General features: G+C 39.8%; 1 protein-coding gene across 1 annotated transcript in view; it reads left to right on the top strand.

Moving 5' to 3' along the window:
• The window catches only part of LOC117514475 (ribose-phosphate pyrophosphokinase 2), an 86,753-nt gene that overhangs the window by 6,963 nt on the left and 65,268 nt on the right, over positions 1-14,522 (top strand). Inside the window, exon 2 of the mRNA XM_034174958.1 lies at positions 4,497-4,680. Coding sequence (XP_034030849.1) covers positions 4,497-4,680 — 184 coding nt within the window. The remainder of the gene's footprint in view (positions 1-4,496; positions 4,681-14,522) is intronic.

Raw genomic sequence — 14,522 nt, forward strand, 5'->3', positions numbered from 1 at the left:
CACAGAGAAACCTTTGGAAGATTTTTTTTTTCCCCCCTTCATTTTTTCAACCATGGATGCACACACAGAATTGCTGCATTTAATGACTCTAACACAGGTGAACTACAAACTGATGCACGATGTGCACACCGGCCGGACTTTACGGGATTGTCATTTTTGGACTGCGTTTAATAAGTTCCTCAACTTAAAGCACATCCTGTTGCTGCACTCAGCTCACAGAGGTGGGACCAGGCAGCAGAAAGATCACAGACAGACATCAACGTCTGCAGCAGCAGCCTGATAACAGCGATCCCTCACATGACAACTGATAAAATAATTGTACGCCTCCAAAAACTTGAACTCCTTAATGGTGGTCATCTCCATTTAATTTCCCACAGTATCGCTTTCGATCTTCGGATCAACAGTTGACACGTAGTCTGAAGTCATCTTCCCATGTGTTTTCTCACCGCATCTGCTTGGAGTCTGGAGTTTTCTGCCTACCGTCTGTGTGCGCATGCGCAGGAAAGGCGGAAGTAAAGAACAACAGTGATCCCTTCTATTGGATAAAACAAGTACCTGCTCCAAATTTTGATCATGCATATGACGATTAGATCCTTTCTGGCTAACCACAGACAAACAGCAGGTCTTCAAACAGTTTAAATTGTTGCTGCAAGAGTTCTGACTAAAATAAGAAAGCTTGATCATACAACCCCTGACAAGAATTATAGAATCACCGGCCTCGGAGGATGTTCATTCAGTTGTTTAATTTTGTAGAAAAAAGACAAATCACAGACATGACACAAAACTAAAGTCATTTCAAATGGCAACTTTCTGGCTTTAAGAAACACTATAACAAATCAAGAAAAAAAAATTGTGGCAGTCAGTAACGGTTACTTTTTTAGACCAAGCAGAGGGAAAAAAATATGGACTCACTCAATTCTGAGGAATAAATTATGGAATCACCCTGTAACTTTTCATCCCCAAAACTAACACCTGCATCAAATCAGATCTGCTCGTTAGTCTGCATCTAAAAAGGAGTGATCACACCTTGGAGAGCTGTTGCACCAAGTGGACTGACATGAATCATGGCTCCAACACGAGAGATGTCAATTGAAACAAAGGAGAGGATTATCAAACTCTTAAAAGAGGGTAAATCATCACGCAATGTTGCAAAAGATGCTGGTTGTTCATAGTCAGCTGTGTCTAAACTCTGGACCAAATACAAACAACATGGGCAGGTTGTTAAAGGCAAACATACTGGTAGACCAAGGAAGACATCAAAGCATCAAGACAGAAAACTTAAAGCACTATGTCTCAAAAATCAAAAATGCACAACAAAACAAATTAGGAACAAATGGGAGGAAACTGGAGTCAACGTCTGTGACCGAACTGTAAGAAACCGCCGAAAGGAAATGGGATTTACATACAGAAAAGCTAAACAAAAGCCATCATTAACACCTAAACAGAAAAAACAAGGTTACAATGGGCTAAGGAAAAGCAGTCGTGGACTGTGGATGACTGGATGAAAGTCATATTTAGTGATGAATCTCGAATCTGCATTGGGCAAGGTGATGATGCTGGAACTTTTGTTTGGTGCCATTCCAATGAGATTTATAAAGATGACTGCCTGAAGAGAACATGTAAATTTCCACAGTCATTGATGATATGGGGCTGCATGTCAGGTAAAGGCACTGGGGAGATGGCTGTCATTACATCATCAATAAATGCACAAGTTTACGTTGATATTTTGGACACTTTTCTTATCCCATCAATTGAAAGGATGTTTGGGGATGATGAAATCATTTTTCAAGATGATAATGCATCTTGCCATAGAGCAAAAACTGTGAAAACATTCCTTGCAAAAAGACACATAGGGTCAATGTCATGGCCTGCAAGTAGTCCGAATCTTAATCCAATTGAAAATCTTTGGTGGAAGTTGAAGAAAATGGTCCATGACAAGGCTCCAACCTGCAAAGCTGATCTGGCAACAGCAATCAGAGAAAGTTGGAGCCAGATTGATGAAGAGTACTGTTTGTCACTCATTAAGTCCATGCCTCAGAGACTGCAAGCTGTTATAAAAGCCAGAGGTGGTGCAACAAAATACTAGTGATGTGTTGCAGCGTTCTTTTGTTTTTCATGATTCCATAATTTTTTCCTCAGAATTGAGTGATTCCATATTTTTTCCCCTCTGCTTGGTCTAAAAAGTAACCGTTACTGACTGCCACAATTTTTTTTCCTGATTTCTTATAGTGTTTCTTAAAGCCAGAAAGTTGCCATTTGAAATGACTTTAGTTTTGTGTCATGTCTGTGATCTGCTTTTTTTTCTACAAAATTAAACAACTGAATGAACATCCTCCGAGGCCGGTGATTCCATAATTTTTGCCAGGGGTTGTATTACTTTTTAAATTTATGCATTTATTTGCCTCCCTCCACTGACTTTCCATCTGTGTAAGGTCTGAGGTTTTAAGGTTTTACTAGTCTGTTGCCTGTGGGGATCCACAGGCTTTAGATTGGGTAGTGTTTATAAAATATGTAGCTGACATTTTTCAAGGGTGGCAATAAATTAAGGAAAGCTTGTATAATGAGTTGGAATGACATATGAAGAGGAACTCAGCCCTTTTATTTCCTGTTAATTATGTAACTTTTTAACGTTAAATTACTGTCTTAATGTATTCATAAATTGTTTAGGTTCTTGATATCATATACACACTATTGTTTTTATTTTTACCTCTATTTTGTCATTTAATTTTTAAATGGACTGTAATTGAAATAAGTGTTCCCTTTCTTGTGCCATTCATGTATTTTTAACGTATTTACAATTATATTATGTACTTGCATTGAACTTACTAAATAAAATCACTCACCACACTCACACTTAATATAAAGATAACTTACCGAACCCTGCTGGAATGGTGTCTGAGTCCAGAAAGTAGTTAGCAACATCCATTGTTCAGTGTTGATAGTTAATATCCATAACTTCTCCAAAAATATTTGTCTTATCATTGTTCTGTTTCCTCAACATTCATTCTTGATCCAAAACAAATAAACATACCAAATGGCAAACATAAGCTGTTCAGTTTGTCGGTGACTGAAGTTGCATGCATGCACAGGCAGCTGCTGTGAGCAGGTGCTTTTAATTCGAGAAAAAACATATGGTGATGGAAGACATAAAACCACAATACATTTCACTCATGGTACCAACATGACACCTAATGCACTCATGGTAAGAGCAGCATAACACATCTGAACTGACTAAACCAGTGGTGTCAAAACTATTCCAGAAAGGGCAGAGAGGGTGCAGGTTTTCCTTGCAGCCACTGACTTCAGCAGGTGATTTCACTGATTAACATCACAGATGGGATGAGTTCATCTGTGCCCTCTCAGCCCTTTCTGGAATAGTTTGGACACCACTGGACTAAACCAACTGAACTTCAAAAACAAAAATCAGTAACACGAACAACACTATTAAACTAAAATGAACCACAAAACCCTAAACTCCCTTGGTGCATTGTAGCACAGTGCCATTGATTAATGCAACTCTGAATCTGAAGGCTTTGACACTGTATGTTGGCATGTTGCAACAAGGCAAGCGAACCAATCAGTTGCCTCGGGCCCGACCTGGCCTGGGGCCCCATACAGTGATTAGTTATGAATTTTATGCAATGACAAACTGTGTGCACCGCTTTAGATTCTGTGACAGTCAATGCAGGAAAGTGCAGTGACAATGTTATCAGAATCCCTCCTCAAGGGGGCCCCTCCCACAGTAGCCAGCCACATGACGTAGCTCAACCGACGGGCGAGGTGAGCACATCATCAAGCAGCGTTATCTGTTAGGAAGCCAGAAGAGAAAGGAAGAGTAAGAAAAAAAAAACAAAAAAAACAGGACATTAGTGAGTGATAATTTACATAGGATAAATTAGGCCTACGTGTCAGCAAAATATAATGTTTATGTTAGCTACCTGCCTGGCTGTGTTATATTAACAATGTTGTATCTTCATAAATGAATAATCTCTACTCGTGAATTGAGTATCCCAAAAAGTAATCAACTGAACCACACTCAACTTTCTTTGTCTCACATCGTCGCCCTCTGCTGGACTCCTTTGAGCATAACACAAGTATGTTTGATTTCATTCCTATGCACATTTTTGGAAGTATTTCGGATTTTGTAGTTACAATACAATTTGCACTCTGTGTGTTGGTTATTATGGGATGGTGGTGTGGCTTTTGAAAATGTTCACTTGCAATGCCAAAGAAATATTTTATTGATATAAAGTTTGACCTTAAACATTGTGTCTAGGCTTTGGGCAGACAGGGCGGGGTGGTGAGGCGTAGGGGGCCCTCCAAGTCTATTTTGCTTGAGGCCCCCAAATGCCTTGAAACAGCCCTGACTGCAGTTTATATCAAACAGAGCTTTTCAAAGTTCACATCCACCTGAAAATTTCTGTGTTGGGTCTAACGTTGTGGTTAACAGGTCTGCGTTTTTTTTTTTTTTTTTGCCTTCTTCCTTGTTTGAACAGTGTGGAAATTGGGGAAAGTGTGCGCGGAGAGGATGTTTACATCATACAAAGTGGCTGTGGTGAAATTAATGACAACCTAATGGAGTTACTAATCATGATCAATGCCTGCAAGATTGCCTCCTCATCCCGGGTCACTGCAGTAATCCCCTGCTTCCCGTACGCCCGCCAGGACAAGAAAGACAAGGTAGACATGCACACGCAAACACAGAACTCTGTCTTCACATAACTTGCTCTGACCAGGTAAAAATGCAGTTGGGTTGCAAGAACTAGTTAATGAAAGCAGTTTGTCATGTCAAGATGTAATTTAAACCAGTGTCTCGTTGTTATGGGGTTAAACCTGGTAATTACTGGTTTAAAATCAATTTAAAATGTCTTAATCAGTTGAACAGTTATTTTTTGGACGTTCATGTCTCTGAGTCCTCAGAATCTCACAAGGCTGGTGTTCCGAGATGTTTGGTGATTCAGGCATCTTTGCAGTAGAATGAAGGTCCAAGTTTTCTTGGTTCTGGTGCTTCTTGTCTTCTTGTTTGGCTGTGAGACATGGATGCAAACCAGTGACCTAAGACAACAGTGGTACTGGATCTCTTTTGCGGATCCTTAGGAACACTTTTTTCCTGTTCTGCTGAGCTATACAGTGTTCCAACCAGCGATTTAAAGGGGCAGGGTGGAAGCAAGAATACACTGCAATTTTTTCATGGAATTTTCCAAACGCTTTATTTTCCGCAGAATACCCCTTCAAACTAAAAACAGTGGCAACAAAGCACCATAGTTATGGCCTGTGTCTGATGCAGAGCGATTCAAGATACCTGCAAAGGATTACATGGAAGGAGTAAACTTTATCCAGTCTTTGAAACCACTGAGAAGTCCAAGCGGTGGACTCGAGTTGTGCTTGTGGTTGACCAAATTTCTCCCACAAACATGTCAAGAAGAACAAATACATCTATTCCAAGCACTTTGTTGCTGAAGCTGGGCCAAGTATTGAGCATCCGGAGTAGAGCTGAAACAACTAATCGAGTTAATTGATTATTAAAATAGTTAACTAATTTAGTCATCGATTAGTTGCTAAATAACTGTTTTACCGCAAATGTTTTGTTTCTTCCATAAAATCAACTGAGCTTTGCTTTGAATCTTTAACCGAGTGCTTCGAGTTGCTGCTTCGTTGGTTTCATTTGTTTTATTTTGCTTTATCTTAAATTTTCTCCACTAAAACCCTAAAGAACATATGTCTGTGAGGAATATTTACCTTTTTTATGTTAAACTGACCTGTTATGGTCTTCTGAAAGAGTTGATAGATGTATTTTATGCAAACGCCGATGCTAATCCGTTAACATGTCTATGGCATTTTCAGTGTTAAAGTTAGCATTAAGCTGCTGGCATTTCAGCATGTTTGTGCATTTGTTTTCTGTATAATAATTAATGGCTCAGTGTTTGTTGTCATATAAGAGTCAAATGTATTACAAATTATAATTTAATTTATTTTTATTTATATATTAATAATAATAGCAACATAATAATAGTAATAATAACTAATAATGTTTACAATACAATTTTAGAGAAAGAGACACGTGTCATTGTGAAATGACCACATAGTTTACAAGTTATACAGAGAATGTTGCACATATAATGAGTCAGGTTACAGTTTTTGATTTAGGTTTTATGGTTAACTGGTTATGCTAATTTCTCATTTGCAGCAACAAAAATACCTTTTTTCACCATATATTTTGTAACATTTATATGTTTCAGTGTTGTTTTATGGCAACTCAGCACTTTAATAAAGCAATGTCATTTGAAATAATTATTTTTGTTCTTTATTATAAACTGTTTTATTCTTTATTATTTTATATTTCAACAGTCAAGGGACATTTAACGATTTTCAAGTATTTTAAGTTTTCAAATCTTCTGTTAAAGTAATGGAAGGAGAGGAAAAATTGTTTCCCTGGCACATTTTTAAAAAATTCCCCGCATTACACTGTTACAGGAGATTTTGTAATGAAAGACGTGCGGCGGAATGCACGCGTCAGGACGGAGCCGCGTAATGGCGCAGAACAAAAAGCACCTCCGTGTTGGAAGTCTCATGGGACATACCCAGCTCTTCCACTCTTCAGAAGATTCAGATTCGGAAGGCTTTGGGTGGCTTTTCAGTCGAGTGAGTATCTGAGAAGTTGTCGAAGATCTGGGCATGTCACATGTCCTGTGAGACCAACACGGAGGTGCTTTCGTTCCGCGCCATTAGCGGCTCCATGGCGAATTCCTCCACTCCTGTTTTCATGACAAAATCTTCTTTAACAGTGGAATATGCCGGAAAAGTGCTGATGTCCACCTTTTCTGCCATTTCTCTGGTAGTCAGACGACGTCCCGGATCAACACAGCATTCAGTTTGGAAATGATCTGGTCGCTTCAGCCTGTCGATCGCCGCTCGGAGCGCGGCGCACCCTCCGCCATTGTGCGTCGTCTTTAAGCCCGCTGTAACACTCTTTAATCTGTGTGATGCCCATAAAATCGTCCCTGAAAGCCATCTGAATTTTCCGAATGGTGTCCACCTGGCTGTCTCTTACAGTTTCTGGAAAAATTTGATGCAGCGCTGCTCCAGCCGTTCAGACATTTTCCTCACAATGAAAATCTGACGAGGGGGGAGGACCAGTGCTCACTCAAAGCCTGCTCAGAGGCGAATGATGCACCCGACAGGTGTGAAAAAACTCAAGCATACGCACGAAGGTTCAAGCTTGGCTGATCACACGTGATTCAAATCCATATGGTTTTTGCAAAAAATAAAAAGGTCGGATACTTTTTTAACAGAACTCGTATTTTTGAAATCGAGTATTCTAGCAATTTTTTAATCAGTTAATTGGATAAGAACAACTTTTGTGTTTTTTAAACAACATCAGTAGTCCAGGGCTCTCCCAAAGCAATGGCACAGTGTCGCTGCGCAATCAAGCAGATTGTCAAATTTAGTGTATCCCTTTCTGTTTTCCTGGATAATTATTCATTTTTTCACGTTTTTACAAGGTTTGGATCTTTCTCTGTGTCAGGAGCTCAGCACTCCCCTGGCACCGGACATTAAGGACAGGCGGTCGGTGCAATCCTCAGTCAGTCAGGCTCCATGTGAATGTCAGCACAGCCTGTGAAAAACTGAGCTCTGGAGTGCAGCTTTTCCACAGAATCCACACTGATAAATCCGTTCTGCACCCTGTCTATGAAAACTCTGATCAAATCCAAATAAAGGTGGTTGTTGAATAAACTTGACTGACTTAAAGCGCACGTAGAGCGGAGAGCAGCCAGAGGACCAAACCGTGCAGTTTTTAAAAATACACAAACGCACTGCTTCGTTTTAAATGCGCAGTAAGTCTATTTCAGATGATCAGCGTGGACCCTCTTTCTCTTAGACGGCTGTATTTTACTCTCTGTGTCGTGTTGAAAAACTGTAGCTTTTGGTGCTACATGATTAGCTCTTACGCGGTTTATGCGCACGCTCAAGTCTTTTTCTGTTTGTTTTCTAGGGATGTTACAGCGGCTTTGTAGTGAAGTAGGAATCTGTTCGGTGTGTCTACACCGCGCTTATAAAACCAAGCAGAACGTGTGCACTTATTTGATGACTCAGTTATAACCTGGCTTAATTAAACGAATAAAAACATGTAATCAATAAAAAATGCCTTTATCAGGCTGAGAAACTGGGTTCTGATGGGGTGCTTAGGGTCATAAAGTTCACAGAGGTCAGATAGTTTGTCATGTGACAGATTAGAATTCAGTACACCCAAATTGACAAAATAAGACTGGTTGCCAACTTTGTCTCAACAATGCCTGAAGGTGTCACAATTCTAGATTTTGGCATCAGTCTAGGTGTCATTTGGGTGATTTTGCCCTCCTCTGGGGAGATGGGCACATAGCAGCTGGTTTTCTGTTCTTTCGTCACCCAGTCATGAACAGGATAACTTGAGAATAAATGACAGCAGGCTAACTAAACCTGGTGTATAGGTGCCTCTTATGAGAACCTCGGATGAGTTCCTATATATGGGTTGCCTCAACCTATTTTTGAAGGTCACCAAGGTCAAAATTGGAAATTCTTGATGAACACAATGACTTGACCGGGTTCTAACTAGGATAAAATTTAAGCGTAGTGGTAATGTCAAGGGAGCAAAGCGACCAAGGGGGGGATGGTGCAGAAGGGGGGAAGCTTTTGAAAATTCAAGCTAAAAATTGGCCATGCTAGGGGTACCCAAAGGGGAAAAGCCAAGTACGACAGCCCAAGTCCCTTCATCATGTCCAGAAGGCTGGGGAAGTTTGTTGAGTGGGCACAAAAGTGACTCACGATTTCACATATTCAGGGAAGAAAGTGGTGAACAAAAAAAAAATGAAACCCCAAATTAACCCCCAACCCTAGCTGCACGAAAATGTTTGAATTCTAGAAGCTCTGAAATGCAATCTGGGACTATTCCAGACAATAAACTGCAGTGAGTGCAGCATCCATTTAGTGAGGAAAAAACCCTACTTTCCTTATTCAAATTTATTCCAGTAGTATTCTGCTCTTACTAGGATGCAGCAGTTATCTAGTTTGGCAGATAGTTCTGGAGGAAATCACTGAATAAATTAACACATTGAAAATATGGTTTGACTGAAACAAACTGTCATTAAAATTAAATAAAACAGGAATGAAATGGAGATGTAAGAGTCACTAGTTGTTCACAGGAAACATTTATTTCTGTATGTATTTATTTATTTATGTATGTTCATTGTTAGTTGGTTTTATATTTTCTGTTGTTTTTATTCAGGTTCTTTTGGTCTCTCTCTAAAATTGTATATAATAATTAGATTAGTTATTATTACTATTATTATTGTGCTTGCTATTATTAATATATAAACAAAAATCAATTTAAAAACTATTACAATTTGTAATACATTTGACTCTTTTACGACAACAAATGCTTGACAGCTGCAACAGCTTAATGCTAGTTTTAACATTGAACGTGCCATAGACATGCTAATGTGTTAGCATTGGTCCCGTTTTTAAGTTATACAATATCAATCAATCAATCAATTTTTTATATAGCGCCAAATCACAACAAACAGTTGCCCCAAGACGCTTTATATTGTAAGGCAAGGCCATACAATAATTATGTAAAACCCCAACGGTCAAAATGACCCCCTGTGAGCAAGCACTTGGCTACAGTGGGAAGGAAAAACTCCCTTTTAACAGGAAGAAACCTCCAGCAGAACCAGACTCAGGGAGGGGCAGTCTTCTTCTGGGACTGGTTGGGGCTGAGGGAGAGAACCAGGAAAAAGACATGCTGTGGAGGGGAGCAGAGATCGATCACTAATGATTAAATGCAGAGTGGTGCATACAGAGCAAAAAGAGAGAGAAACAGTGCATCATGGGAACCCCCCAGCAGTCTACGTCTATAGCAGCATAACTAAGGGATGGTTCAGGGTCACCTGATCCAGCCCTAACTATAAGCTTTAGCAAAAAGGAAAGTTTTAAGCCTAATCTTAAAAGTAGAGAGGGTGTCTGTCTCCCTGATCTGAATTGGGAGCTGGTTCCACAGGAGAGGAGCCTGAAAGCTGAAGGCTCTGCCTCCCATTCTACTCTTACAAACCCTAGGAACTACAAGTAAGCCTGCAGTCTGAGAGCGAAGCGCTCTATTGGGGTGATATGGTACTACGAGGTCCCTAAGATAAGATGGGACCTGATTATTCAAAACCTTATAAGTAAGAAGAAGAATTTTAAATTCTATTCTAGAATTAACAGGAAGCCAATGAAGAGAGGCCAATATGGGTGAGATATGCTCTCTCCTTCTAGTCCCTGTCAGTACTCTAGCTGCAGCATTTTGAATTAACTGAATTTGAATTAACTTTTTAGGGAACTTTTAGGACAACCTGATAATAATGAATTACAATAGTCCAGCCTAGAGGAAATAAATGCATGAATTAGTTTTTCAGCATCACTCTGAGACAAGACCTTTCTGATTTTAGAGATATTGCGTAAATGCAAAAAAGCAGTCCTACATATTTGTTTAATATGCGCTTTGAATGACATATCCTGATCAAAAATGACTCCAAGATTTCTCACAGTATTACTAGAGGTCAGGGTAATGCCATCCAGAGTAAGGATCTGGTTAGACACCATGTTTCTAAGATTTGTGGGGCCAAGTACAATAACTTCAGTTTTATCTGAGTTTAAAAGCAGGAAATTAGAGGTCATCCATGTATTTATGTCTGTAAGACAATCCTGCAGTTTAGCTAATTGGTGTGTGTCCTCTGGCTTCATGGATAGATAAAGCTGGGTATCATCTGCGTAACAATGAAAATTTAAGCAATACCGTCTAATAATACTGCCTAAGGGAAGCATGTATAAAGTGAATAAAATTGGTCCTAGCACAGAACCTTGTGGAACTCCATAATTAACTTTAGTCTGTGAAGAAGATTCCCCATTTACATGAACAAATTGTAATTTATTAGACAAATATGATTCAAACCACCGCAGCGCAGTGCCTTTAATACCTATGGCATGCTCTAATCTCTGTAATAAAATTTTATGGTCAACAGTATCAAAAGCACTACCCTTTCAAGAATTTTTGAGAGAAAAGGAAGGTTGGAGATTGGCCTATAATTAGCTAAGATAGCTGGGTCAAGTGATGGCTTTTAAGTAATGGTTTAATTTCTGCCACCTTAAAAGCCTGTGGTACATAGCCAACTAACAAAGATAGACTGATCATATTTAAGATCGAAGCATTAAATAATGGTAGGGCTTCCTTGAGCAGCCTGGTAGGAATGGGGTCTAATAAACATGTTGATGGTTTGGATGAAGTAACTAATGAAAATAACTCAGAACAATCGGAGAGAAAGAGTCTAACCAAATACCGGCATCACTGAAAGCAGCCAAAGATAACGATACGTCTTTGGGATGGTTATGAGTAATTTTTTCTCTAATAGTTAAAATTTTGTTAGCAAAGAAAGTCATGAAGTCATTACTAGTTAAAGTTAATGGAATACTCAGCTCAATAGAGCTCTGACTCTTTGTCAGCCTGGCTACAGTGCTGAAAAGAAACCTGGGGTTCTTATTTTCTTCAATTAGTGATGAGTAGAAAGATGTCCTAGCTTTACGCAGGGCTTTTTTTTATAGAGCAACAGACTCTTTTTCCAGGCTAAGTGAAGATCTTCTAAATTAGTGAGACGCCATTTCCTCTCCAACTTACGGGTTATCTGCTTTAAGCTACGAGTTTGTGAGTTATACCACGGAGTCAGGCACTTCTGATTTAAAGCTCTCTTTTTTAGAGGAGCTACAGCATCCAAAGTTGTCTTCAATGAGGATGTAAAACTATTGACGAGATACTCTATCTCACTTACAGAGTTTAGGTAGCTACTCTGCACTGTGTTGGTATATGGCATTAGAGAACATAAAGAAGGAATCATATCCTTAAACCTAGTTACAGCGCTTTCTGAAAGACTTCTAGTGTAATGAAACTTATTCCCCACTGCTGGGTAGTCCATCAGAGTAAATGTAAATGTTATTAAGAAATGATCAGACAGAAGGGAGTTTTCAGGGAATACTGTTAAGTCTTCTATTTCCATACCATAAGTCAGAACAAGATCTAAGATATACTCAACAAAAATATAAACGCAACACTTTTGATTTTGCTCCCATTTTGTATGAGATTAACTCAAAGATCTAAAACTTTTTCCACATACACAATATCACCATTTCCCTCAAATATTGTTCACAAACCAGTCTAAATCTGTGATAGTGAGCACTTCTCCTTTGCTGAGATAATCCATCCCACCTCACAGGTGTGCCATACCAAGATGCTGATTAGACACCATGATTAGTGCACAGGTGTGCCTTAGACTGTCCACAATAAAAGGCCACTCTGAAAGGTGCAGTTTTGTTTTATTGGGGGGGGGATACCAGTCAGTATCTGGTGTGACCACCATTTGCCTCATGCAGTGCAACACATCTCCTTCGCATCATCCGTGAAGAGAACACCTCTCCAACGTGCCAAATGGCAGCGAATTTGAGCATTTGCCCACTCAAATCGGTTACGACGACGAACTGGAGTCAGGTCGAGACCCCGATGTGGACGACGAGCATGCAGATGAGCTTCCCTGAGACAGTTTCTGACAGTTTGTGCAGAAATTCTTTGGTTATGCAAACCGATTGTTCCAGCAGCTGTCCGAGTGGCTGGTCTCAGACGATCTTGGAGGTGAACATGCTGGATGTGGAGGTCCTGGGCTGGTATGGTTACACGTGGTCTGCGGTTGTGAGGCTGGTTGGATGTACTGCCAAATTCTCTGAAATGCCTTTGGAGACGGCTTATGGTAGAGAAATGAACATTCAATACACAAGCAACAGCTCTGGTTGACATTCCTGCTGTCAGCATGCCAATTGCACGCTCCCTCAAATCTTGCAACATCTGTGGCATTGTGCTGTGTGATAAAACTGCACCTTTCAGAGTGGCCTTTTATTGTGGACAGTCTAAGGCACACCTGTGCACTAATCATGGTGTCTAATCAGCATCTTGGTATGGCACACCTGTGAGGTGGGATGGATTATCTCAGCAAAGGAGAAGTGCTCACTATCACAGATTTAGACTGGTTTGTGAACAATACTTGAGAGAAATGGTGATATTGTGTATGTGGAAAAAGTTTTAGATCTTTGAGTTCATCTCATACAAAATGGGAGCAAAACCAAAAGTGTTGCGTTTATATTTTTGTTGAGTATGATTAAAGTGGTGGGTGGACTCATTTACTTTTTGAGCAAAGCCAATAGAGTCTAATAATAGATTAAATGCAGTGTTGAGGCTGTCATTCTCAGCATCTGTGTGGATGTTAAAATCGCCCACTATAATTATCTTATCTGAGCTAAGCACTAAGTCAGACAAAAGGTCTGAAAATTCACAGAGAAACTCACAGTAACGACCAGGTGGACGATAGATAATAACAAATAAAACTGGTTTTTGGGACTTCCAATTTGGATGGACAAGACTAAGAGTCAAGCTTTCAAATGAATTAAAGCTCTGTCTGGGTTTTTGATTAATTAATAAGCTGGAATGGAATATTGCTGCTAATCCTCCGCCCCGGCCCGTGCTACGAGCATTCTGACAGTTAGTGTGACTCGGGGGTGTTGACTCATTTAAACTAACATATTCATCCTGCTGTAACCAGGTTTCTGTAAGGCAGAATAAATCAATATGTTGATCAATTATTATATCATTTACCAACAGGGACTTAGAAGAGAGAGACCTAATGTTTAATAGACCACATTTAACTGTTTTAGTCTGTGGTGCAGTTGAAGGTCCTATATTATTTTTTCTTTTTGAATTTTTATGCTTAAATAGATTTTTGCTGGTTATTGGTAGTCTGGGAGCAGGCACCGTCTCTACGGGGATGGGGTAATGAGGGGATGGCAGGGGGAGAGAAGCTGCAGAGAGGTGTGTAAGACTACAACTCTGCTTCCTGGTCCCAACCCTGGATAGTCACGGTTTGGAGGATTTAAGAAAATTGGCCAGATTTCTAGAAATGAGAGCTGCTCCATCCAAAGTGGGATGGATGCTGTCTCTCCTAACAAGACCAGGTTTTCCCCAGAAGCTTTGCCAATTATCTATGAAGCCCACCTCATTTTTTGGACACCACTCAGACAGCCAGCAATTCAAGGAGAACATGCGGCAAAACATGTCACTCCCGGTCCAATTGGGGAGGGGCCCAGAGAAAACTACAGAATCCGACATTGTTTTTGCAAAGTTACGCACCGATTTAATGTTAATTTTAGTGACCTCCGATTGGCGTAACCGGGTGTCATTACTGCCGACGTGAATTACAATCTTACCAAATTTACGCTTAGCCTTAGCCAGCAGTTTCAAATTTCAAATACATCTATCAACTGTTTCAGAAGGACCATAACAGGTCGGTTTAACATAAAAAAGGTAAATAATACTCACAGCCATATGCTCTTTAGGGTTTTAGCAGGGGAAAGCGAAAGAAAAAATTAATCAACAAAGCAATGATTGAAGCACTGCTTTGATCTGTGAATCACTGCTT

This window comes from Thalassophryne amazonica, chromosome 1 (genome assembly GCF_902500255.1).
Source record: "Thalassophryne amazonica chromosome 1, fThaAma1.1, whole genome shotgun sequence".
In the NCBI taxonomy this organism is placed as follows: Eukaryota; Metazoa; Chordata; class Actinopteri; order Batrachoidiformes; family Batrachoididae; genus Thalassophryne; species Thalassophryne amazonica.